Genomic DNA, 27,320 nt, shown 5'->3' on the forward strand with positions numbered 1-27,320 from the left:
CTGCCAGCCCGACTCTAGCAGAGCAGAGCGCCGAGAAACAACCGCCTCTGCCCAGTTAGCCTATGCGTCACACAATTATGCTAACACCGCTCTCTGATTGGCTAGCCGTTTCCTAACTCCGCTTACTGATTGGTCAGAATATCTGAACTTTATTTCCTGCTTCGTTGGCACGCTCTCTACAGCCACAGTGGTTGGAGTGAGACTGTTCCCGTCTATGATTGGTTGAAGGGGGTGCCATTTTGTTTTTTGATTGGCCGGCACAGATTGGTTATCTCTTACTCGCCATATCTCTGAATTGGTTGTATTTTTTTCTGGTTTTTTCCAATTGGCTGGCATCACGGCGTGAGGTCAGTTCCGGTCTCCACGCGGGTCACCGACCACATGACACGGGTCTTCTGGGTCGCTGAGGGGCGCGGGACGGCTTCTCGCAGCCAATCACCGCTTGTCTTACATCCCTCGTTCAAAGTCGGCGGGCGCTTTAGCCAATCCTGGATAGGTCCCGCCCATGCGCGGCGTGAGCGACGGTCCCGCCAGCCAGTGACGTGCGGCGCGGCCTGGCGGCGGAGGTGGCGGCTTCGGCGGGGCTGGTGAGGCGGCGATGGCGGAACGAGGCGGCGGCGGCGCTGGGGCTGGCGGCGGCGAGGGAGACGCGGGGGCGGCGGAGCGGTACAATAATGAGATCAGGTAGCGCAGCGCAGCGGGGCCTCCGGGGGCAGGGAGGAGCGGGGTTTCGCGCGGCCTGCGGCGCGGCCTGGCCGCCGAGCCTCCCCCACCGACCCCTGCGGCTGCAGGCTCCTCCCTCGGGGCCTTGTGCTCCCGCTCACCCCTCCCCCTTCTCTCCCGATGGTTCTGTAGAGTCTTTCCTATTCCCCCACCCCCCCGCCCAGCTTCGGGTCCGGCAGCTGCTTCCCCCTTCCGCAGACCCCTCGCCCAGCCTCCCACTGGGCCCGGCGACCCTTCTGTGCTCTCCGCGGAACCGGGCCCGGCGAGCCGTTGGCGCTCCCTGCAGCGTGCTGCTCTGCCTCTGGGCTAAGCAAGCAGGCGCCGTGTCTCCAGGCGAGACGCACGGTGTCCACCGGCAAATGCAGCTGTTCATAGCGTGTGTGATATCCTCCCCTCCCCCTCCCCCTCCCCGTCTCTTTCTTTCCACCCACCCTAAACGGCCCTCGGCTAGTAACTGAATAAAAGCGCCAAGGCTAGAACTAAAATATTCAGGTATTTGGGGGTAGGAGTGGTGTCTTTGGAGATGTGCACAACATTCAACACAGTGGGGCTGTAAACCTGGTCCAGGTGTAACACAACAGAAATCTGAAATAAAAGTAATGCTCTCTGGTGCCTGCTGCCCAGGGCAGGAACTAATACCTGTGTGAATGGTAAAATAGCTTTTGCGATCTTATTTAATTGGGACCTAAGAGCCTGCCATACTAGGTCAGACCAAAGATCCATCTAGCTCAGTATCCTGTCTTTTGACAGTTGCCAGGGACAGTTGCTTCAGAGGGAATGAACAGAGCAGGTAATCATCAAGTGATCCGCCCCCTGTAACCTATTCCTAGCTTCTGGGAAACAGAGATGAGGGAAACATGGCTGCTGGTAGCACATAACTTGGTGTTATGGTGATAGGTGCTCTGCAAATGATAGGTCTTCATGCTAGTTCTGTCTTCATAATACAATTAATTATGTTGCTGATAAAGCTATATGCTGTTTGGGACCTTGCTCTCCACCTGTCATTTGCCTTGTTTTTCTCATGACTGTCAAGATTAGCTGAGATGCTGTTACTGTCTAGGATGGTTGTTTTCCAGGCCTGGCAGGAGACTCTTCTCAGTAAAGAGAGTTCCTATATTCAGAATATGCTTCCTTTGGTGCTCCATCGCTGTTAGAGTTTGGATCACCTTCAGGGCAACATTCAAAGCACATTAATTTTGTTTTGCTCTTGGGCATCTCTGTTGATCACAGGGGCTAGTTATGTACCAGACAGCTGTCCCTATAATTTCTTTTTCAAACCTATGTAAAAGAGCACCTGTTTTCTAAAACTGTAGGTGCTATATGAAACTTAATCAGCAGGAGTAGAAGACTGTATAATCTGAGTGCTGAGTTGCATGTGTTTTGCCGTTCACCACCTTATAACCTTTGTTTTTTTCAATTTTGAGTCATCATGCCAACATTGGTATTGCACTGGCACTAAATGGTGGGCAAAATTGTTTTCCTGAGAGCATCAGAAGAGCGTTTGTTGGTTGCAAAGGTGAACGTTTTTTTCTATATATACACTTAAGCTGCCTGTGTAGCGGGCTGGGTGGCACATTGGGTTTCATATATTAGCCTTTCACCACTACATATCAGAGTACAAATCCTGTGTTTAGATCCTAAGTGGAAAGGATGCAGATGGTCTCATCCAAGTCCCTGGTGGACACTCATTCACATCACGAAGTAACCAAAAACCTTGGCACAATCGGCAGCCATTGCTCGAGAGGCCTAGGGTATGGCTATAGATACACATGGTGCTTCATGTCATATTTGAAGTGCTTTGGCAGAGCCGTGTGATGGAAGCTTGTGCAGTACCTGTTCTTACAAAGATGGTTCATTATAAAGCTCACTCATTTTTATGAGTGAAAAAAATCACATTCAGACTTCTAGTGAATTTAAATTGTGAGGGTGGGGAGTCTGTTCAAGTACTTGCACTTTTAATTTTATCTATTGAAGCTTGACAAAATTTGTCATGGCCTGCTTTTACTAGTTTCACTTAATATAACAAATTAATCTATTCTGCAGTTAATCAGCAAACACAAGTTGTTTTCTTCTGGCTTTATACACAGAATGGCTCAGCAGCAAGCACTGAGATTTCGTGGCCCAGCTCCCCCACCAAATGCTGTCATGAGGGGTCCACCACCTCTTATGCGCCCTCCTCCACCTTTTGGCATGATGAGAGGTCCACCTCCACCACCTCGTCCCCCCTTTGGACGTCCTCCATTTGATCCTAATATGCCTCCAATGCCACCTCCAGGAGGGATTCCTCCACCGATGGGGCCTCCACATCTACAGGTAAAGATTGTCTGGTTTTGATGTGAATACACGTGTTAAGAAATCAGCAGCATTCAGGAGTGATGACAGCAGGGAAAGAAAAAAGTAAAAGTTAAAAAAGGATAAGATCAAAGTCCAATTAATTTATAGAAGATCCTTCACATAATTTCTAAAGGCAGACATAATGGAATTGTGTGCACCACTGAGATGAGTACATTGACCAAAAAAACCTCCAGAAATGCGTAGTTAAAATTGTCCAGTAGTGCCATGTGTCTTTCCAAAGCATCAAGTTCAGCTACGCTCAAACCTTCTAAAGTGAGGTAGTGAAGAGTAGAGCTAACACAAATTTAAATACCAGAAAACCATAAAAGGGAAGGTACCTACCATCCCTGCGATATGCTTCTCCTTGGAGCTGGCCGTAGCCACTTGGAATAGTTTATTAAGTGTGATGCCATAAGACGTGAAAGGGAAAAAAAAGGAGAATGTCCTATTGTGTTGTGATCAATAGTGTTTACTTACAAAATTTAATTACGTGCACTCCAGCTGCATGTAGTCCTTGTGTTAGATGTGGTTAAACTGAATGGTGGATCGGTTAGCTGGAGCAGGTTGGAAGAATTGTTACTGTGTTTTGAAAAGAACTGCATATGTACCTCAAGGGATCAGCTGGACCTAATTTCAACAGGATTTTACAGGGATATGTCAGAAGTGGCGCACAGTGATCTGGTCATGTGAATTGTCACAAGTCTAGTGAAGGGATTATAATGTCTAGCAGGTTGCTCTGGAGGGTGCTCAATTTGTTGAGTTAACTCCAGTTTGCCATGCCTGACTTAAACTAGAGTTTTGTCTTAGCTTGGACATACAGAGGCAGCAAGGGTAGGGTATATAAGAGGTAGTGGTGCGGGGAAGCAGGAGCTGGTGCTGGGGGGAGCCAGCTTAAAAGCCAATTACCCGCAACACTATCTCTGTGGTGCTGCTCGTCCTCCCGCTCTTCCTCTCTCTCCCCCACTGATGTTTCAGTTAGAGGCAGCAGGTGGGAGGGAGCTGCTGCTGCAGTGCAGCCACTGTATACAGGAGGTCCCAACTCCCCCTTTAGACTCAGGGGCTGATACAGGCTGGGCAGACAACATGGCCTGCAGCAGGGTTTGGTCCTGTACTTGGTGCAATCTGGGACTGTAGTCAATAGAATTTTTATCAATTATTCGAAATAAACACATTTTAACATCCCTAATTACAAACATTGTCCTCAATAACTTTTTCAGTATTGCTTCCTGAAAGGGTCAGGGTGCCACATGCTAAGATAAATCGTGACTAACATGGATTGGGGAAGGATCAAAGCCTTCGGTTGAGCCGAGGTTTAATTTTTTTTTTAAAGGTGGGTGAATCAGATGATTTTTGTAAAATGCTGTGTTTTAGAGGAGCCCCTTGCACAAATAACCCAAATTTGGACTAACCCTAGCCAGCACAGCAACTTCTAAAACAATCAAAGTATACATATGGATTTTAGAACACTTTAAATATTCACTCTTTAAATAAAATTGCTCAAATTTTACCCAACAGGAGAGCTGTTGCTTTGCTATTATGCTACAGTGAAACTCAGATTGAGGCTCGTAAGCCATGAGTGATCGTTTAATGTATCTCCTGTGGCTCTTTGCAGCTGATGATATTAAAACATTGTGATTCAATTAACCAATCAGGATAGTTTTTACTATGTTAACCAATTGTAGTTGGTAAAATAATATTTAGTCTGTCATTTTGATGTGAAAGTAATATATACATTAAATATTTCCCCTGCCTTACTGTTTAAGTATGAATATACAGTTGCATAGTAAATGAAGCAACAAATTCACAGTACTGCAGCTCTTATGAGTAATGTTGATCACTAGTTTGGCTCCTAAACACTGAGGCCTGAGTATTACTATGTTAAAACTTCACATACTATGGAGGACATGCATGAAATACAAATTCAGAATGATCTTGGAGTATATCAAATTAGTATTACGTATTTCAAAATTGTAAAAAAATGGTTCTTTGGCAACAACAAATAGTTAAGTTGAACTAATCCTCTGCTAGATCATCTGTTAAGTTCTTCACACAAACACAGAAATCACAGCCGTTACTTCTGCTTTGTTGAATTTGTACACTTTCTCCTATATGTCATAATAGTAAAACATTAGCAGGCAGGTAATTACAAGAAATAGTGGATTGTAATGAAATTTTCTGCTTCCGCTTATATCCTACGTTATGTATGTCATTGTATAACTGGCTTGTGAATTCAAATGATTTCTAGCTATTGATGTCTGGAAGACAGTTATTGAGGGCATGTTGTCCCTCTCACTTGCATCTCTTGGAGGGGTGCTATTTTTTTCTCTTTAGTGAGGGGGGGAATAATTTATTCGACCCTATAATGTCTTTATACTGACACTTCTTTGTAGCTTTGCATTTGGTTAACACCTCAAAGCTTTAAATACTTGTAAAAGCCATTTTCTGTGCTGTGATTTGGATTGTCCCTTGTGTTGGTTATGCTAATTGAGGCCATGGTTACTCTATGGACACTGCAGTGCAATAGTTGAGGTGTAACCTCTGTTCCACTGTAACCTCTGTATTGTAGATGCAGATTGCAGCAATGGCAGGGGGTTTCTGTCACTGGATGCATTCCACTTCCTGAAGCAATGCAGCTGGGTTGATGAAAGCATTCTTCCACGGGGCTAAGGATTTTTTTAAACCCCTGAATATGCTCTGTCAACCTAAATTTAAAGTGTAGAACAAACAGGCCAGTGTAGGCAAAGTTGTTTCAATGGATTTTATTAGAATATCACTGAAGACTGTTGCTAAATGTTTTCTTATTGAGGTTGTGTAGTCAAGTGATACTGTATATGAAAGCAAACTGTATGTGTATGGAAGTCCTGTGACATTGTTACTGTTCTATGAATTTACACAGAGGCCACCATTCATGCCGCCTCCTATGGGTAGCATGCCACCGCCTCCTGGAATGATGTTTCCTCCAGGAATGCCACCTGTCACCGCCCCCGGAACTCCAGCTATGCCACCCACTGAAGAGATATGGGTGGAAAACAAGACTCCGGATGGCAAGGTAAGACTGAAACAAGATACAGCAAGAAGCTGCAGGTTGAACCTCTGTAGCCTGGCAGTGTCCGTGCTCCGGCATGATTTTAGTTAGCCAGTTGTCCACTTACCATGGCTGTGACCACATTTCCTGCAGTCCCGTGAAGTTTGTTTACAGCCATCAGTCTTGACTCTCCATGTTCTATGCTGTTACTTAGCTCTAATTTACCCCTAAATGTCTGCTAAGAGCCCAATAAGCAGTGGAAGAGTTGATAATGCTGCTAAACAGTATTGACCGCCTATGGCTCGACATCAGTCAGGACCCGAGCATGCTGGATTAGAGAGGTTCAACTAGACTAACAGATTTATTGGAGCATAAGCTTTCATGGGCAAAGACCCACTTCATCAGATAAATGATAAAGTGAGTCTTTGCTCACTAAAGCTTATGCTCCAATACATCTGTTAGTCTATAAGGTGCCACAGGACTCCTCGTCACTTTTGTAGATTCAAACTAACACGGCTACCCCTCTGATACTTGATACCATTGCTGTTGTAGTAACAGATCTTTGTCATCCAGGCTACAGTTTGTGTATAGTAAGAATCTTTTTTGTTCGTGCTGAGTAGATAGGCAAACAGAAATTTCCTTTTATTAATGTTCATATAGATATTCATATTGCCCTCATAATTTCCAGGAGAGGGACTGAACTATTCATTGTGAAAACATACTTATGTATGAGAATTTTTTCTGCTCTATAGGTCTATTTCTATAATGCACGAACACGTGAGTCTGCATGGACCAAGCCAGATGGGGTAAAGGTTATTCAGCAATCAGAACTGACACCAATGCTGGCTGCACAAGCTCAAGCTCAGGCTCAGGCCCAGGCCCAGGCTCAGGCCCAGGCCCAGGCCCAGGCCCAGGCTCAGGCTCAAGCCCAGGCGCAGGCGCAGGCACAAGGCATAGGTGCCTCCACACCAACAACCAGTAGTCCTGCATCTGCAGTGTCTCCATCAACATCATCAAGTACTCAGTCCTCCACCACCTCTACTACAACCACAGCCACTTCAATTTCACAGACTGTTTCAAGTGAGTTATTGTGGGGTTTTTATGCTTTGTGAGAGAGGGAAAGAAATGCTATCCTTGAGGAAATGCTGTAGTAAAGATTTAGTGTGACATGTGGTCTCTCTTCTTTGGCACGTATTTGTTATTTCTGCTGCTGCTACCCATAAATTGTCAAATAGCTATTAAGTATCTATTTGGTTATTGATGTATTCCAAACAAAAATTGGAAATGCTTTGTTAACATGAAAGCAGACATTATTTTGGAGGATGGATTGTTCCCTCAGGATTTCCCATCCTTGTGCTCCTGTTGACGAGTTAGACATGGCCTGGAACAAACAGAGTTGATTGTTGTAGAGAAGAACTTCTGCTTTTTCATTCTGCAGAGCATTCCAGTGCACCAATTCCTTTGTGTTTGAGTCACAGAACAAACCAGGAGAGGGTTCCAAGATTTACAGATGAATGAACTATGGTTTGAAACCCATTGCTTTTCACATGGAATGAACTTCTATAGTATTTCTAGTTCACAACAGCCCAAGGGAATAAGAGACTAACTTTCTAGAATGTATATTAGGGATGTAAAAGTGTAGTCGATGGCCCGATAAGCCTAGGCTGCCTCTATATCAGAGGCAGCAAATGGCAGGGAGCTGATGCTGGGGGGAGCATTCTTAAATTGTATCAAGTACACAATTAGTCAGTTACCCGCTTCTTAACATCCTTAATGTACATGCAATTAAATCTTCATACTCCAGGTGTCCCTAATCTGGGAACACCTGTGCTACGGAGGAGGAAGCGTTTCTGTGCACTGCCATTCCTCAGTCTCTCTAACTCGAGGGATGGCAACACACAGAGCTGCTTTTCCCCCAAGGCTTTTCCCCGCTGCTTCCCTAGTGACAGGGGGCAGTGCCTGGAAGCAGCAAGAGGAGTGCAGCTACATGTGTCCCTAGGGACAGCAGGTAAGTGCCCCACCCCATTCCCTCATGCCCAGACCTCACAGCTCCTTTCCTGGGTTGGCAAATCTTTAATCTGGTAGATCTGGTTTCCCAGGGTTGCTGGTTTAAAGAGGCTCAAGTATATTTAAATTGCAGTGGAAAGTGTCCTAGCCTATTCTCTAAAAATATGGATGTGTAGGTAGGACGTTATTTTGTAGCGTGTGTAAACATTTGTTAAATATGTAACAATGGACAAGAATCAGACACATGTTCCACTCCCTATTATATTTCTGAGATCATAGTTTACTCATTGTAGTTGTCTGAGCTTTTGTTATGTAGCATCATAGAATAATATAGAATTTGACTTGACTCTTGGCTGCCAAAAAATGTAATTTCCTGACCCCAAGCACTAATGAACTTTGCCTTTGCACTTAAGGAATGTCTGTTAATGTTCATGCCTATGATCAGAAGTTAAAATTTGAGTTTTAAAAAATCAGTTTTCTCATTCAGAATCAGCCTAAAAGTATTAGTAGCCAGGAAAGCTGAATTCTAATTATGACTGCATGGCTGTTTTGGTATGTGACCTCGAACAAATTTCTACATGCCTCAGTTTCTCTCTATTTAAAGCAGGATTAACCCCCATGCCCTTTGAGTACTGCAGATGAAAAGTGCTAAATATATACTGAATATTAAGTATCTTTATATAATAGAAAATGTGAGTTAATCACTTTATTAATAGCGAAGAAAATAATTTTCTTGTAATATGTTTTTCTGCTTTTGTGACTTAAATTTAATATCTATAACATATCACTTAGTTCAAGGAAGTGGTATCTCCCCATCATTGTACTGTTTCACCTTATTGTAAGATTGATTTAAAGAATAAAATAAATCAAACCAATGCCTAGTATAAGTTTAATTACTTCTTGAAATGCATTGGCTGCTACTTTGCTCTTTTTAACCCACACGTTGATATACAAGCGTTGTGTCCAACACGCTAGCCCCTGGTCACATGTGGCTAGTTCACTATAGTAGTAGCCAATATAGCGGCTACTGCTTCGTAACTGGTTGGACACCAGTGATGTACAACATTAGTATTCTGTTTAAGACTAACTGAAATTATCCTGCAAGAAATGTTGAACTAAATATATAAAATTCATTTACCCACAAGGAGGCACTGAAGTCCAGTGGAATTTTTCCAGCCTATGACTAAAAGCATTTTCCTTTTTCCCCTCTTGATTATAGAGATTTTATGCAGCTGCTTCTCCACTCTTAAATTGCAGTTGCATGGTCACGGTCTGAGAGTACCACAGTATAGTCATGTAGGTACACGTGCAGAACTGCTGTCATTATGTTGTTTAAACAACAGTATTCTTTATGCATTAATTCCTTCATTCAAGGTTTCATATAACTTTTCCCTTTTAGTTGTCTCAATGTGAAAAGAGGTTCAGATCTCATTTATCACCCATACAGGTTATACTTGTTCTCTAGTAAACAAAGAAAAAAAATTGCCACTGTCCTAGAGATTTGTTAGGTTATAATATACAAACAGGATCAAGGGAGATAAGAAATAGAAACTGATCTTTTTTCAGAATGATATAATGTCTCAGGGTCGAGGGAGGGATTTTTTCTTTCTAGCAAGTGACCTTTCTTTCACTGTGCTTCTGTAAAGGATTAAATGCTGTATAGTATGTGTAGGGAAATAACGAGTGCTCATATTTATAGTTCACATGTTGTACCATTTAAGACAACTGTATATATTTTTTTTTATCAGCACCCACAACACAAGAGCAGACTCCAAGTTCAGGTGTTTCAGTAGCAACATCTTCAGTTAGTGTTTCAACCTCTGCTGCTTCTGCTACACCTGTGCAGACAGTACCCCAGCCAGTCCCACAGACATTGCCTCCTGCTGTTCCTCATGCGGTACCTCAGCCAACAGCAACAATTCCTGCTTTTCCACCTGTGATGGTACCTCCATTTCGTGTTCCCCTTCCTGGCATGCCTATTCCACTTCCAGGTAAATTGGCAACCTGTAGTTGTCTTGTCAACTGTGTGTCCAAGTTATCAATTTGATTGAACTTGTGTCTATTGTGTGTGGAATTGCCTAAATCCTCTCTGTTTAGAGTTTTTTCTGAAATAATTCAGATTTAGTGAACAAACTTTTTAAGTAACAGTCACTTGAAACTCCTTTTACATATTTATTTTTGATACAATTATTAGAATGTAGTTACACTTTAATATGCAAAAAAATAAGCATGCCCTGAAAATTGCATTTTATAAATGCATTTTTAAGGGATTATGTCTATACTCCAGTCCCATACCAAATAATGAACAGTTGGATTAATTCTCTAAATATCTCTGAGGGTGCATCTACACTGCACATAAGTCAAAATAAGATATGCAATTTGAGCTATGCAAATTGTGTATCTTATTTCGATGTTATTTATAAATTGTGTAGCTCATTTCAAAATTTGGCTCTTGTCTACACAGTGCTTATTTAGAAATAAATTGCTATTCCTGAATGTCCCTTACTCCTTGCAGAATGGGGTTCACAGGGACGTCGGAAGAGCGAGCCTGTTCTATTTTGAAATAATGTGTACACTCAAAAGATGCAGAATAGCTATTTCAGAATATCAGAAATAGTGTTGCAGTGTAGATGTAACCTGAGAGTGATAATCAACTGTAAAAAAAAATAGTTGATTACCAGTATGCTCTTAACATTATTTTTTTTATATTTTAAAATTCAGGGTTGGAATGTAATCCTTTCTTTACTTAGATTCAGAGCTTCAAATTTATGCACAAAAGTGCATTAGGAAATGAAATAAAACTAGAAAGGAGACTAAAAAATGGATTACGTATTCTAAAGTATGTCTATACTGCAGCACTATTTTGAAATAACTAGTGCTATTCTGAAATAACTTAGTCCCAGTCTGCACAGCAGGCAGTTATTTCAAAATAGTGTCAAAATACTGTCAAGCTGGAGGACTTCTTACTCCGACTCCTGTAACCCTTTTGTTGTACGAGAAGTAAGAGAGGTCAGAGGAAGTGTGCTCTATTTTGGAATAAATGCTGTGTTAGACGCTCCTTGTTTTGAAATAAGCTATTGATGTAGCTCAGTTTGAGTAGCTTATTTCGAGTTAAGCCTTGTAGACGTACCCTTAGTCTGATATCCTGGGACTGTCATGGCAACTGTTAATTGCATAAATATCCAAGAGTAGAAATTAATAAAGTCCAACTGATGTCAAGTGTCCCCAGCCTGACTTGTAGCCAGCAGGCATCGTTTTGGAAAAGTGAATAAAAAACAAAAGGGCTGTAAGGGCTAAAGTTAGTGCTAAAGTGAGTTAAAAGGGTGGAATATTTATTTGTTGTTTTGAGCTTTAAAACTTAAATTTTGGACAGATGGCAGCCCTTCAATGCTTGGATAAAAATTTCAGCAGAATATGACTCTCCAACATAGATACCTAGACATCAAAGGAAATAAAAGTAGGTTGACAAAAGGCTTGGGTTCATCTCCAGTTTATAATCACTTCTAAAATGCTCAAAAAGGTACTCGCTGCTTGAATATTGTGTTTGAATTAACATGGACATAACCAGTACTTTCAGAATATAATAATAATGATATAATTAATCTTTTTCTTATAGCAAAGAAAGATTTTGAGATTGGAATTATTAGAATTTTTAAGACCTAGAAGAGGGGTAGGCAATAATTTTTGGCCAAATTTGAAGTGGCGGGGCCTTAACTGGAAGGGGCCAGGATTGATCTGGGGTGGGAGAGCCCTTTTGGGCCCCTCCCCCCTTCCCACCAGGCACCTATGCCCCTGGAAGGGCAGGAGGAAGCTTCGCACACTCCTCTGCCCCCAGGCCCTAATTGGCCTGGGGGCAGGGGAGTGGCAGGGCCTCCCACAGGCCGGATCAACCCACTTGGCAGGCCGGATCCAGCCCCTGGAGGCCCTTTTGCCCACCCCGACCTAGAACCTGAGCCAGAATTTAAAAACAAAACAAAACACCACCATTTCAAAATTGTTGGACCATTTGCATGAAGCATGACAAAATCTTGGAGTGATTCTGTCTGGGATAAAGTTCTCTGACCCATTCAGCTACAGTGATTAAAATCCTCTTGGAATCTGGATAAAAGTTTGACTTGCTTTTTCACATTAGCCGAGTGAGCTGAAGGTTTATCCATTCCCTTTAGCACATGGACTAATTCACAGCTAAAGAGGCCTATGCATAACTGTGAAATAGTTTGTCTTGGGAGGAGGGGTGGAGGGCGTTACTGATCTATAAAATGACAAGTACAGTAATTACTCGTTTAACACATGCCCACTTAACACATTTTCGCAGTAGCACGATTTTTTTTTAGGGAACGTTTTTTGAATAACACCACCGTCCCCGAAATAACACAGAAATAATCAAGTGGCAGACTACTTTGTGCGGTGGTATAAGTTGGTGAAAACAGTGGTAATACGCATGAGCGGATGAATACACATGGTCACAGCGCTCCTCCGCTCACGCACGTGTTTATCTTTGTGTTTTAACAAGCCGTGGCAACTTGTGTTGCCAGAGATCTTGTGTTGCTAGATCTCTAATGTTGACGTTGATGACTGAGCACCAACAAATATTGACTTTGCCACCACCACCTGAAATGCAACCCCCCACCTTTTCCATTATTGTTAATGGGAAAATTGACTCCGCGCAGCACGTTTTCGCTTAGCACGAACATTTTCAGAAATGCATCTAGAGTGTTAAATGAGGAATTACTGTACATGGGTGAGGGGAGCAAGCGTGCATGTAGTCAATAAGATTAACCGATAAACCTGGGCTTATTGATTAATCATGTAGTGGACTACACGTTGACATCCTTAATGTCAAACTGAAATGTGGTTTTCATCACTTGAAATGCCAACATGAAGCTTTCAAAATCTGCAAAAAGCTGGCCGAATTCATAAAATAACAAATAATTTCATACAGAGATCTCAGAAGTACTTTCAGAAAGACTTTGACAATAAATACCAATGGAAGACTAACGCCCAGAAATGCCAGCCGTGGTTTATGATGAGGCATGTTGATTTCTGGCCTAAGCATATTTAAGCTATTCCGCATACTGGTGGAAGTCTCCATCCAGCGAATGGATCAAATTAATGGAAAGTGGCTTCAGAATTCAGAAAGATTTTCTGAACTTTTTCTTTATTTGAAAATTTTTGTGTTTTGATTTAGGGAAAAAAATGTTTTTTGAATGCAACAATTTTTGAGCTTTTATTGTTCAAGCTAACTAACCACACTCAGCTGGCCAAATAGTCACATGTGGCTAGTGTGTTGGACACCCTAGTTCTAAATACACATTTTTTTCTATTATGGAACAAAATGTTTTAATTTTGTTTTTAAGTACAGCTAGATTTGATTTGACATGGTTGTACTTTTTTGTGATGTTCCTGGAAAACATTGAAATATTTCCACTGTAACTACAAAGTTCCTGAAAGGATGACTTTTTAAGAAATATGCTGAAATGATCTAGCAACCGTAGTGTCCAACCAGTTCTGAAGCAGTAGCCACTATAGTTGGACAGCAAAAAATATTAGCAGAATTTGAAAAGACATATTGAGCAAAAGTGTGTAGCTTTTGTTAGGCATTAATGAGCATGAAGCCACCCAGATAAATCACTTTAATATTAAAGAAAAAAAGCTGAGCAGTACAATTGAAAAGTGATCTGTAGCATATTGTGGTTTAACACTAAATAACTTTTCTATTGTGTTAATATCTTATATTAAGTCTTAGTTGGTCTGTTTACTCTTAATTCATGTGAAATTTGTTTGAGGAAAAAGCTTTTTTTCCTGAAGTTGATTCTACTGCAGCACAGACACTTCTTAGTTTCAGGGATCCTGTAGATGACATATTTTTATCTTGATTACTGCAACTTCCTTAACAAAACAAATTTTATGTCCATTTAAAGGCGTCTAGACTGGCGCGATCCTCCGGAATAAAGCCCTTTTCCGGAGGATCTCTTATTCCTACCTGAAAGTAGGACTATACTGAAAGTAGGAATAAGAGATCCTCCGGAAAAGGGCTTTATTCCGGAGGATCGCGCCAGTCTAGACGCTTTTTTCCGGCTTTTCCCCAAGCCGGAAAAAAAGCTGCGGACATGTTTATTTAAATCCGCGGGGGATGTTTAAATCCCCCGTGGATTTCCCTATTCTGACTTACCTGCTTTGCATGCCTCTTCCGTTTTATGGGGCCAGTGTAGACGTAGCCCTACTGTTGCTCAAGCCTTCTTTCCCACTGGAGGAGGAGCAGAACGAAACTATGAGGGACTACATGAATTTAAACCCTTGAATCTTTTCTCAAATGTTTTTATAAAGTCCTAATACAAGTTATACTTAAAACTGCTGGTTCAATGTAAACAGTAAACATTGCTGTTAACTTAGAACTAGATCTGGCACCACTTTTCACAAAATGTTGAAACAAAAATATTTACATATTTTAAAATATTTACATATTTTAAAGCCTGGGAGCTCTCTTTTCTATTGGAAAATGTCATTCTAAATTTTATCAGGAAAATTCGTATTATTCAGACTCCCAGTAATAGCCGACATACAATGGCAGCTTTCCAACATGCTTGCTTATCCATTTTACAGGTGTAGCAATGATGCAAATAGTCAGCTGCCCGTATGTAAAGACAGTCGCTACCACCAAGACCGGTAATTTTTAAAACCATCTTAGTTCATTATGTCTGTAAGTTGGCATGGTAGTGAATGTTGTTGTTTCTTTTATTTATTTATTTGCTTTCCCCAAAGGAGTGGATCTATAAATTTATTTAAAAAAAAAAAGTCTAAATGAAAATATATTGGCCAGCAAATAAGTTTCCTACTGAGTTGTTAGTGTTAGCCTATTTAATACAAAAAGCTACACAAACTCACATTATTTTACTTATTGATTTCTGTGATAAATGTGAACCTCCTTGTGCCCATACTTCTTAGTTTTATTTTGTGTGTGAGATGTTTGTTTTTTGTACTATCATTTGTACAGTGGCATGACCGCTTGCATGGTGGTTGTGTGTGTGTGTGTGTGTGTGTGTGTGTGTGCGCGCGCGCGCATGTTGAAGTATAAATCTTCATTTTAAGGTTGTGCATTGTTTAAAAATAAGCTATTTTCAGGAGCAAATGTGTTTTCATACAAAAACACTTTTTTTTTCATTAATTATTCTCTTGTGTTTGGTTGGTTGTTTTTTAGGTCCCAGGTTAAAAGAAATGACAACTTGTACTTTATTAACATACTTGAAATTATGACCCCATTGTGTTAGTCCTATTTTCTTATTTGGAAGCAGATTTTCATTCTTTAAAATCATTTTCCAGAAAACCTGGTAAATGGTATAGTAATTTAACATATTGGATCTTCATCAGTCACTTGCTATTTTGCCATACATGAGCAAAATGGGTTTGGTAGTCTGTCTCAAGTACTCCGCAGTCTACACAGTATAGTTTAGTTATACTCTTTTAAAAGCATATCATAAGACTTTACCTGACCTGAAATAGCAGGGGTTTTGCTCTTGAGACACTGAAATTTGATGCCTAAAATACATTCTTTTGTAATTCTAAATCTTTTATACTATGCAGAATTAGCTATTATTCTTTAGATCACTCATTTTAAGTAATTGTACATTGCCCTGTTGAATATAAAATATTTGTGATTTAGAAGCATAGTACAGGCAGTCCCTGGGTTACATGGATCCGACTTACATCGGATCCCTACTTACAAACGGGGTGAGGCAACCCCGCACTAGCTGCTTTCCCCCCAGCAGACCAGGGAGACGCGAAGCTAGCGCTCCCCCCCGCCCCCCAGCAGACCAGGGAGATGCGGGGCGGCTTTTCTCAGCAGACACCTCAGCTTGAGAATAAAGGACTGAGGGAAGTGAGGTGTGGGAGAATAAAACTGAGCTCTGGAGAAATGTTTGGCTAGAGTTTCCCCTACAATATGTACCAGTTCCGACTTACATACAAATTCAACTTAAGAACAAACCTACAGTCCCTATCTTGTACGTAACCCGGGGACTGCCTGTAGTACAATTAGTAACATAAGCTTCCAATTTTTGGGGGAGGGGACTTATTTTGAAGCAGCTTACATTTAAATTGTATGCCAAGTTAACTATTGTAGAACAGTATTTTGGTGCTTTTCTGTCACAAAATGATACTCCATTGTCATTCACTGTTTTTGTTTTGTTTTAATTACTCCTTGATGTAGGTGTCTTGCCAGGAATGGCCCCTCCTATTGTACCTATGATCCATCCGCAGGTTGCTATTGCCGCTTCACCTGCTACTTTGGCTGGAGCAACAGCAGTCTCTGAATGGACAGAGTACAAAACAGCAGATGGGAAGACTTACTATTATAACAATAGGACTTTGGAATCAACATGGGAAAAACCTCAAGAATTAAAAGACAAAGGTACAGCATTCGATTTTAGAATCCAGCCACAACTAGGTATGATCACTTTTATGAGTTATTATAATAAACATTGTTGGAAAATGTGAACCAGAATTACTTTAATCCTCTTCTCCCTTAATTAGAATTTCTAAAAGGTGTTTGTAGTTGTAACTTGGAGTTGGGTATCAATCTTAGTATTAAAGCATATTTGTCCTCTACTATGTTACTAGGTGTTTATTGCCAAACTGTGGATCATTTAGATCAGGGCTACTCAACACGCAGCCCACGGATGGGAGCCAAAACAAAAAAGCAATCATTATAATGGTCTTCTGTTGATATGGGTTTTAGTAGTTAAATTCCTGGACTGTCATTGCTCATTAAAAATGCTGTAATATGGGTGGAAATCGGGTAAATGTCATTTTATTAATATCAGCAGAACTGACTTAAATGGGGCCTGTGTGTTGTGTAGTCTTGCTTTAATCTTTATACTCATGCCTGTCAGTATGAAAGATGATATTTTCATAAATATTTTTACATATATGCAACCACACTTAAGTTGTGGCGCTCAGCATGTCCTGTGAGTATCATTGTGTCCCCTGAGGCTTCCAAAGTGGAAATAAATTGTCATTGTTTTTAAATGTTTATATGTAATTTTACATCTTAGTGTTAAACCCATTAAAGAAGAGAGATCTTTGGAAGCACAACTTGTAGAGATTGAGAAAAATAAATATGTATAAGCAGTTTGGGATGGAGAGAGAGAGCGAGGGATGAATAGCACAAAATTTAAATTAGCAAAAAGAATAAAAGGTGGTATTCCATAATCCCAAATGAATTTAATCTAAATTACATTCATGAGTGAATCCTCCACGCAAAAAGGTGATGCAGATTTAATGCCAAAAGGATTAGGGTGTGAAAATCCTCTCGAACTCTGATTCTAGTATTTACAAGATTTTTGGTACTGTCTTCAGTGTATTCAGGCATAAGTTAGTCCTTCCTTTTCATGCTTGATAGAATTTTTAACTTAGTCAAAGACACCTCCACACTATGCTTGTAATATGCACACCTACTTAAAATAACTCTCAATCATGCAAATTAAGATTACTGCCCATGATCTAATCAACAATTCAATTTTCACTAACTCAGTTTACTTCTTCCTGAGTTGAGAGGTCCTTAAGATAGAGAACATCTGAATTAGGTTCCCTGAATAAAGCTTTTTCTAGATCCTCATAATGTATAAAATGTATTCTAAGGGGGTGGGGGAATAAGTACAGAACAGTCTCTCTGCAATTTCATTGTGCTTTTTTGTTTGTTTGTTTGTTTATGGCAAGGGGGCAAGTGTTATCAGTTCCACAATTAGACTGCACCATTCACTTGAGTATTCCATCCAAACTTTATGTATAAAACATTTTCTAGTGGTTCTGGAACCCATGTGTAATGCTCAGTTTCCAAATGTGTGTCTGCCTAAAATTGCTCTCTAGTATTTCATCTTTTCTGTAATGTTCTTTAAAGTCCCAAAGTGCATTATGAGACCTTAATTCTCAGTTTTTAGTATCTCTTAAAGTTAGATAAGTGTGTAGTTTATTCAATAAACTGTAGGGTTTTTTTTAAAGAATATCTAGCTTATGCTCATTTATTTACTAGCTCTTAATACATCCAAAGAAATGTCAGTCTTGTCATCTTCCCTTGCCAAATGTTAATGTCATGGAAGGGAAGGTTATAGACCACATCTGATCTTGCAGAGACTCCTCTGAGACCGCTTGTCATCAGACATAGTATAAAAAAAACAATCCAACTAAAAGCTGATCCAGAAAATAAAGGCACCGTAGTAGTATAAAAACAACAGGCTGTTTGTTTAAAAAATTAAACAATAGACTGCAAAGAAAGTTTATGCCAAGATGGTGTGCTGCTGCTAGCGACCTTTCTGCATCATATATGATACGCTAGAGCTGCTGGCAGTGCCAGTTGAAGAGTTCACATATCTTCCTTCTCCCCATCCCCAGTGTTTGTTGGTTGTATTTTAGGTGGAAAATGAGTCTCTGTGTTGGGGTTAGAGAAATACATCTTTCTGTCATACTTAGGATGTTAAATTGTGGTTATCTGGCTAATCGTGTAGTTGATACAATTTGCTTATGCTTTTCCTGTAGTCGATTAGTCCACTACTCTCTAACATCCCTATCAGACACAATATTCTTTTATTAAAATTTAGTTCAACTTCAAGCCCTTGTTTTATTATAATATTTGATGGTTAACATCCGTAACTATGCTTCCCATATGTTTCTATTGTTTCTATTTATATATCCTTGTCTTATTTTTGACTTCTAATATTTCCTATTGGAGTTGGGACTAAGTGTAAGAACAGGGATGTAAACTGATTAAAGGAAAGTTTTAATTATAAATGTGAAATCCTTGCATGGAACATGTTATCAGAAATGTGTAGAATCTGAGTTATAATGTATCTTGCTCAAAAGAAATGTCCAGCAGCACTTTAGGAAATTGGGCTGAATTTGGAGTTATCATCACAGGGACACATCCTGAAAAATCACATCTCTCTCATTCTCTCTCTCTCTGTACTATATTTACATGCAGTTCTTACAGTTGCTGTAAAAGAAAGAATTTAGTTGGGGAGATGCTCTCTTTCAGGTTTTTGTGCATTTAGCATTAATGTGTATTTGGTCAGTTTTCCTTTATTGTCTGTAAGGTTTCTGTTCACTGAAAAGGCCATGATTTAAAAAGAAAACATTAATAAATTTCAAATATAGCTGTGTTAGTAAAAGGGATTCCATTTTAAGTATTTTCTACAACGAATGGGTCAGATTCTCTGCCACATTCCAAGTCCTTTACAACACCTACACAACAGAGTGTAATCAGAATTTGGCTTCAGCTGCCAAGTTGATAATTCTCCCAGTAGAACTCCTCCTTGGCTGCAGAGGTGTTGAGAGTCAAGGGGGGGGGGGGGGGAGAGTTGGGTCCATTACAGGAATTCACACACCATATGGTTTGTTAGGAAAAACTAACTTACATTGGGGCTGGGATAGCATCAGATCAAAGGAGTCTTAACATCCTCTCCTTTTCCCCATACTGAGCAGATCCTGACACAGGAGACAATCTGGCCCTTTGAGGAAGACACTTTATTTAATGTCCAATGAAGAGAGAATGTAAAAAAGAAAATTATTGTACAACTTGAAAAAATCACTTGTGCTAGCAAGACCACATTGATAAATTGAATCTGATAAATTCAGTAAGAATTTAAATTACCATAGGCACATCTATTCTAAAAAAAATTATTTTTCTCAGAAAAAGTTGAAGAGAAGATTAAAGAGCCTATTAAAGAATCTACAGAGGATCCTTTGCCAATGGAGACCGAAGAAGAGGAACCAAAAGAAGAACCGATAAAATTGCTGATAAAGGAGGTAAAAGATCTTGCAACCAAATAAAAGCTTCTTTCTGTGTATGTACAGTATATGGACGCAGACATTGATCCAGGATTATGGGTAGTAATCTGACCATATGTAGATAAGATATATTGATAAGAAATTATGGTTAGTAATTTGAGTTCGTTTAGTGGGGGTGATTTGAAAATTTTTCTTTTGTTATGCCATTTAATGATTTCAATAGTTTTAAAATACTTTCCACCTAAATCATCTGTTTTTCTTTAAAGTCAGAAAGAACTTGAAAACTAAAATAGTTGTACCTCTAAATACATTCTGTTGCATAAAGTCCTTTCTCTCATTAAGCTTGATGTGTATAGCAAGTCAGTTTGCCTTGGAATATCAGGTTATCTGAAATACTGGAAGAGATGTTTGCATAGTTCTTTATTTTCATAATTTTGAGACAAAAGTAAAACTTCTTGTGTACAATACAGTCAGTAAGTTTAATTTGTCAAAAAGTCATTATAGAGAATCACTGCAAAAGTAAAGCACGTTTATTTCCCTTAAATTACAGTGACCAAAATACATTTTTATCTTGGGTACAGTTGGTTTTGTTATGTAGGTAAAGTAACAGTGTTTAAAAACACTAAACTGCCTGACCAAAAATAAAGCTTTTGGTATTGTTTGCTTACTAATCTGCACTGTATTTTTATGGCAATAGCATTAAAACAAGTTATAATATACATATAGCAGACTAGACTACAGGTTGAAACTCTCTTAACTGGGATTCTCTGGTCCAGCAACATCCATAGTCAAGCATGGATGTTGCATGACAGTGGGCTGTCACAGGGAGCTGGCAGTGCAGCTACTTAGTGTGTGGCAGTAGGATTGCCCAGCAGGGTGGGGAGACCTGGCATGTGGCTGCCCAGGGAGCCCCGGCGCGTAGTGCTCAAAGCTGCCTGGAGCCCCAGTGCTGGGCTGCCTGGCGGAGCCATGGCAGCAATGGCTTCCCAGTGGGCTGGCAGGGCAGTGGGGCCATCAGGAGGTGGGGAGCTGGCTGGGAACCCAGTGGCCAGGCCAGGGGGGGCTGGTGGCAGGGGTCCAAAAATGAGCTCCAGGAAAATCCCTCGTCCGGGACCGCTTAGGTCCCGAGGGTGCCAGACCAGGGAGGTCGAACCTGTATTGGAAAAGCTATACACCCAGAGCAACAAGGAGTCCTGTGGCACCTTATAGACTAACAGATGTATTGGAGCATAAGCTTTCGTGGGCAAAGACCCACTTCGTCATGCATCTGACGAAGTGAGTCTTTGCCCACGAAAGCTTATGCTCCAATACATGTTAGTCTATAAGGTGCCACAGGACTCCTTGTTGCTTTTGCAGATCCAGACTAACACAGCTACCCCTCTGATGCTATACATTCAATTTGTCATGCTTATCTTTTAAATAGTCAATGTTTTTTGCTGTCTTGTTTGCTTTTTCCTATTGTAAAGGAAATTATATGTTATGTTCAGAACTTTATGTAGTCCAAATCTAGTCTTTCAAGTCCCTGAATTTTCAGAATAGCCAACATGTCTTGAAATTTCTCTTTGTGGTAGACATCACACCATAAGGCACTGCTTCAAGGGAACATCTCAATTCAGGTAAGCATTTAAGTATATTTTTGTTCCGTTGAAATCAGTATTAAGCATGTGATTAAGGGCTTTCCTGAATCACTGCTGGATGGAGAGGGTAAATTGTTGTTAATGATGTAAGAAAGGCAGATGTGTTCAATAAATATTGCCATTTTTTATTTGGAAAGATTCAAGTTGTAATCATTTCAAGTGAGAATGAAGTACTTTCCAGTCCATTAGCAACTGAAGAGGATGTTAGATGACTTCTCCTAGGGATAAACATTCTTAAATCAGCAGGCCTAGGTACTTTGCTCTAAAGACTCCTAAAATAGTTGGCTGGGGAGATTTCTTACCCACTTGTGTTAAGTTTTAATAAATCTTGAAATACTCTGGAAGACTCTCTAAAAGAGTTCTAATGTTCTAAAAAGACAAATGGGATGACCTGGGAAACAGGTCAATTAGCCTGACATCAGTCCCAGCCAAAATAATTGAAAAACTAATTGGGAGCACAATAAAGAATTAAAAGACAGGAATATAATTAATGCCAATCAAGCTAGTATTTAAGTCTCATCAAATCATCCTCTGAGATATTACATATTTGGTTGCTAAACTTGAAGGAAGTTGTATATTTATTTCTGTAAAATATACTTGTTATTAAGTAAGCATGTTGTTATAAGCTTGTTATAGCTGTTTTAGTCCCAGAGTATTAAAGAGCTCGCTTTTGCTCAGAAGCTTCTCTCCTTTCACCAACAGGATTTGGTTCAATGAAAGATAAATGCTTCATCCACATTGTGTCTTAAGTATTATGTTGCATTTTGATTAAAATAATTAGCACAGTATATCGATGGAGCATGTTTAGTGGATTAAGAACTAGGGCTATGTCTAGACTACATCCCTTTCGAAAGAGGGATCTAAATTAGATTGAAATGGCAAATGAAGCCGGGATTTGAATTTCCCACACTTCATTTGCATGATGGCAGTCATGCGTTCTTTCGAAAATGAGTCTTTTGAAAGTGAAACAGCTGTCTTAGGGTACATCTAGACTATATGCCTCTGTCGCCAGAGGCATGTAGATTAGGCTACCAGGCATAGGAAAATGAAGCGGCAATTTAAATAATCACCACTTCATTTAAATTTACATGGCTGCCGCGCTGAGCTGACAAACAGCTGATCAGCTGTTTGTTGGCTCAGCGCGGCAGCCATGTAAATTTAAATGACGTGGCGATTATTTAAATCACCGCTTCATTTTCCTATGCCTGGTAGCCTAATCTACATGCCTCTGGCGACAGAGGCATGTAGTCTAGACGTACCCTAAATGTGATTCTTTCAACAACCCTCTTCCCCCCCCCCCCCCACACACTTTTTTCAAAAGATCCTGTAAACCTCATTTTCGGGAGTTTTTTTCCCCAAAAGAGTGAAAATCTAGATGGCGGTTTCACTTTCAAAATACCCTGAAAAGGATTTGGGGATCATAATGGACAGCAACTCAGCATAGCTCTCAGTGTGATGATATGACAAAAAGAGCTAATGCAGTCCTTGCTTGTACAGAGAGGGGAGAAGTGAGATTAAGTAGGAAGATGATATTTATATCAGCATATGACTTTATTGAGAATGATACATGATTTTGGTGTCCACATCTAAAAAAGGATATCGAAAAACTGGAGAGGATGCAGAACAGTCACAAAAATGATTCCAGGGCTGGAGAAAATGCCTTAAAGTGACAGACTTTTGAGCACAATCCTTTTTAGCTTATTGAGAAGAACATTAAGAGGTGACTTGGTTAGTGTTTGAGAAGATGGTACCAAGTACTACAGTGTTCTTTAAGAACATTTCAAATTAGATACACATTTTTAACGATTAGGGTAATTAACCCTTTGAACAATCTACCAAGAGAAGTGGTGGATTCTCGATCTCTTGAAGTCTTTTAATCAAGACTGGATGCCTTTTTGTAAGACATATTTTAGCCAAACAAAATTTGTTAGTCAAAGACAAGTTATTAGGCTCAAGGTAGGGAATCTGGGTGAAAATTATTGGCTTGTGATATACAGAAGGTCAGACTAGGTAATCTGATTCCACATTACTGTCAATTGAATATAAATGAAATAGCTGGACAGAAAACACGGCTGACTCTTACATCCTTTTTTTTTCCTGTCTAGGAGCCAAAAGAGGAAGAAATGACTGAAGAAGAAAAAGCAGCTCAAAAAGCAAAACCAGTTGCCACTACGCCTATTCCTGGAACTCCATGGTATGTAGTTAATTTCCAGTGCGCACACCTTTGGTATTCCAATTCCTTTCCCTGTAGTATGTTATAGGAAATGTGTTGATGGAGAGGAGAGTTGCTCTATTGTTGGAACAAGAAACTGGGAATTAGGACTACTGAATTCTTTCCTAGGTCTTTTATGGACTCTGTTTTCTGGAGCCATTTAGATCATTTGCTTTGCCTTTTACTTGTCTGTTAAATGGTTCCAGCAATAGATCTGCCTTAGAAGGGAAAAGGGTCTTCAAATTTGAAATCCTAAAATGAAATGTATTTCAAACATCAAGGAAATATTAATGGTATTATTTCAAGGTCTGGGAATTGAGGGAAGTGAAGCCTAACTTCTGGAAGAAAAAATAGAATTGTGAAGGACAAATCTCTATAGAGCGTGGTGCTAATAGGAAAATTTGATATTTGGATGTATAGTTGTAAATCATATTGGAGCCCTTCCATTTGGAATTGTTGCTGGTCAGTCTGTTAATATGAAAAAATGCTATGAAATAATAAATTAGAGAGAACCTACTGGAAAAAAAATTGGTACCTGACAGGGGCTGTCTGTACACAGTGTTCCAAAGAGGCTTCTTAATATGATAAAAAATATATAGTGGATAAAAAACAAACTAGAAAAGCTGGCAGGAAAACCTCTGTACCTCTACTTGGTGGGATTTTTTTAGTTTTTGTAACATTTGCTTTTTCAAGTGCCCTGGCCTCTGTTTGTCAAAGGCTGGAGATAGATGGCAGGAGACAAATCGCTTGATCATTGTCTTCGGTCCACCTCCTCTGGGGCACCTGGTATTGGCCGCTGTCGGCAGACAGGATACTGGGGTAGGTGGACCTTTGGTCTGACCCAGTATGGCCATTCTTATGTTGTTCTCAGGATTCTAATATTGGTGCATACACACTCTGTGCATGAGAGATCAGATTCTCTTGGCCATCAGTGTCTTTTGGAGTCACACACTCCCCCTCCCCATATGTTCAAAGTAGGGATGTAAAAAAAGTTTAAACAGTTCACCAGTTAAATAAAATGTTTAACCAGTTAACCGTGAGCCTGTGGAGGAGGTTGCCTGGCCTGGGTCCTGCCTGCTCCAGCATCCGGGGATGGAGCTGCCACTCTGTGTGACTGGGCCAGGGTTCCACCCAACCAGGATGCAGGGCTGGGGCTGCCATTGCTGTCGCTGTGACTGCTGCGGCACCACCTGCTGCCTTGTCCAGGTTAGCTGGTTACCTCTCTGGTAAGCCAAAGGCTTACCACAGGGCTACTCAGTTTTGGAAGCCCCGGGGGCCACAATGATACTCGCAGCACATGTGGAGGGCCGCAACTTAAGTGTGATTGCATATATATGCAAATAGCTTCTTTCACACTGATGGGCATAAATACAAAGATTAAGGCAAGACCACACCCAAGATTAAGGCCCCATTTAAATCAGTTCTGCTGATATTAATAAAATGCAATATTTACCCAATTTCCACCCATATGACAGCACTTTTAATGAGCAATGGCAGTCCAGGAATTTAACTACTTAAAACGAATATCAAAAGAAGACCATTTTATTGACTACTTTTTTGTTTTGGATCCCACCCGCGGGCTGCGTGTTGAGCCCCGTGTAAACCCAAACTGCACTGCGCGCCTCACACAAACAGGCTGCGGGCTGCATGTGGCCTACGGATCATGTGTTGAGTAGCCCTGGCTTACAAGGTAATCAGTTAACTGGGAAATAGTTTACATCCCTATCTCAAGGAAATGAAGAGAAGAGTAGGCCCAAGTGTGTCCAAGTTCCTCCTTATTTCCTGTGAGCAAGAGCAAATCTTTGCAGAAGTCATATTTATGTATAGCTTTGGTGTAGACAATGATGTAGTTGTTACATAGTTAACTTTTAGTTTGATTGTTGGCTTGCAAAAACAATATTTTATATTTTTTATTAATTTTTTCATAAAGTTGCAGGAGTTAGCCATAGTAGTCTGTAACTGAAAAAAATTAACAAATACAGGTAGTCCCCGAGTTACGCGGATCCGACTTATGTCGGATCCGCAGTTACGAACGGGGATTTTCTCGCCCCGGAGGACTCGAGCGGCGGGATGCCTGGTCCCGCCGCCCGCCTCCTCCGGGGCGAGAAAAGCTGCTCCCCATCTCCCTGGTCTGCTGGAGATCCTTGGCGCTACTGGACCAACCCAGCAGCACCCCAGCTGCTCAGCCCCAGGAGTCCTGATTCAGCCGCTGCTGATCAGTTTCAGCAGTAGCTGGGGCAGAGCAGCTGGGGTGCTGCTGGGTTGGTCCAGTAGCACCGAGGAGCGGCCGCGCTACTGGACCAACCCAGCAGCACCCGAGCTGCTCTACCCCAGGCGTTCCCAAGTTAGCCGCTGCTGAAACTGACCAGCGGCTGACTACAGGAAGCCCGAGGCAGAGTTGCTCTGCCCCGGGCTTCCTGGAATCAGCTGCTGATCAGTTTCAGCAGCAGCTGACTTGGGGACGCCTGGGGTTCTTAAGTTGAATCTGTATGTAAGTCAGAACTGGTGTCCAGATTCAGCGGCTGAATCTGGATGCCAGTTCCGACTTACATACAGATTCAACTTAAGAACAAACCTACAGTCCCTATCTTGTACGTAACCCGGGGACTGCCTGTACTCTTGCAGCACCTTAGGGTACGTCTAGACTACCGCGTTTTGTCGACGGAAGTTTTGTCGACAGATACTGTCGACAAAACTTCCGTCGACAATTTGCGTCCAGACACATGGAGTTCTGTCGACAAAGCAAGCCGCTTTGTCGACAGAACTCCGTAGTCTGGACGCAGTGTTACAGGCAATAACACCTTCTGTCGACAGAGTTCTGTCGACAGAAAGTGTTATGCCTCGTAAAACGAGGTATACCAGCGTCGACAAAACCGCGGAGTTCTGTCGACGTTATGTCGACAGAACTCCGCGGTAGTATAGACGCTGGTATTGTTTTGTCGACAAAAGTCCACTTTTGTCGACAAAACTAGGTAGTCTAGACACACCCTTAGAGACTAACAAAATTTGTAGATGGTATCATGAGCTTTCGTGGGCACAATCCACTTCATGTGCCCATGAAAGCTCATGATACAATCTACAAATTTTGTTAGTCTCTAAGGTGCTGCAAGACTGTTAATTTTTAAGTTTTTTTCATAGATAGGATCAGAGCTACCAGCAGCTCTTTCTTCAGAGACTACTTTTTCAGAAGAGAAAGCTGAGAGGATCTGTCTAAGCTGTTGGCTGGAAGGATCCCAGAGTTTGGGCTGCAGCCTCACTGACCTCTATACTGCAAATATACAGACTCTTAGCCCAAGACTTATAAGCCCAAATTAGCTAGCATGGGCCAGCTGCTGGTATCTAATTGCAGTGTATGTCTACCCACCGGGAACAGCCCTCATTATTGTTCTCTTTGTCCACCAGTGTAGTAATCATTTGATTATTGGTCATGCCTGTACTGGAATAAGGTGCCCAAGAGTATACTCCTATTTCCACAAGACAGCATCCTCTAGCCCCCGTTTGAGGGGTTAAATTCATTTCCCTTAAGAGTGAGGAAGATCAACAGGCAGAGGTAAAGGACCAGTTGATTCCACAAGCAGTTTTGTCATCTACACCTTGTCCAGCA

General features: G+C 40.9%; 1 protein-coding gene across 6 annotated transcripts in view; it reads left to right on the forward strand.

Moving 5' to 3' along the window:
• Window positions 1–274: 274 nt before the first annotated feature.
• The window catches only part of TCERG1 (transcription elongation regulator 1), a 59,069-nt gene continuing 32,023 nt past the window's right edge, over window positions 275–27,320 (forward strand). Inside the window, exons 1-11 of one of the 6 annotated variants that reach the window (XM_075900297.2) lie at window positions 277–684; window positions 2,148–2,239; window positions 2,811–3,036; window positions 5,954–6,106; window positions 6,835–7,162; window positions 9,838–10,080; window positions 14,693–14,755; window positions 16,296–16,532; window positions 19,770–19,885; window positions 21,439–21,483; window positions 23,610–23,698. In XM_075900297.2, the coding sequence (XP_075756412.2) occupies window positions 2,812–3,036; window positions 5,954–6,106; window positions 6,835–7,162; window positions 9,838–10,080; window positions 14,693–14,755; window positions 16,296–16,532; window positions 19,770–19,885; window positions 21,439–21,483; window positions 23,610–23,698 (1,499 nt within the window). In that variant the 5' untranslated portion in view covers window positions 277–684; window positions 2,148–2,239; window position 2,811. Of the gene's footprint in view, window positions 685–2,147; window positions 2,240–2,810; window positions 3,037–5,953; window positions 6,107–6,834; window positions 7,163–9,837; window positions 10,081–14,692; window positions 14,756–16,295; window positions 16,533–19,769; window positions 19,886–21,438; window positions 21,484–23,609; window positions 23,699–27,320 lie in introns of all 6 variants that reach the window. The other 5 variants (XM_075900299.2, XM_075900295.2, XM_075900294.2 and 2 more) reach the window with 5 other exon arrangements.

The sequence above is a fragment of the Pelodiscus sinensis genome, chromosome 16 (assembly GCF_052426305.1).
Source record: "Pelodiscus sinensis isolate ZL-2025 chromosome 16, ASM5242630v1, whole genome shotgun sequence".
In the NCBI taxonomy this organism is placed as follows: domain Eukaryota; kingdom Metazoa; phylum Chordata; order Testudines; family Trionychidae; genus Pelodiscus; species Pelodiscus sinensis.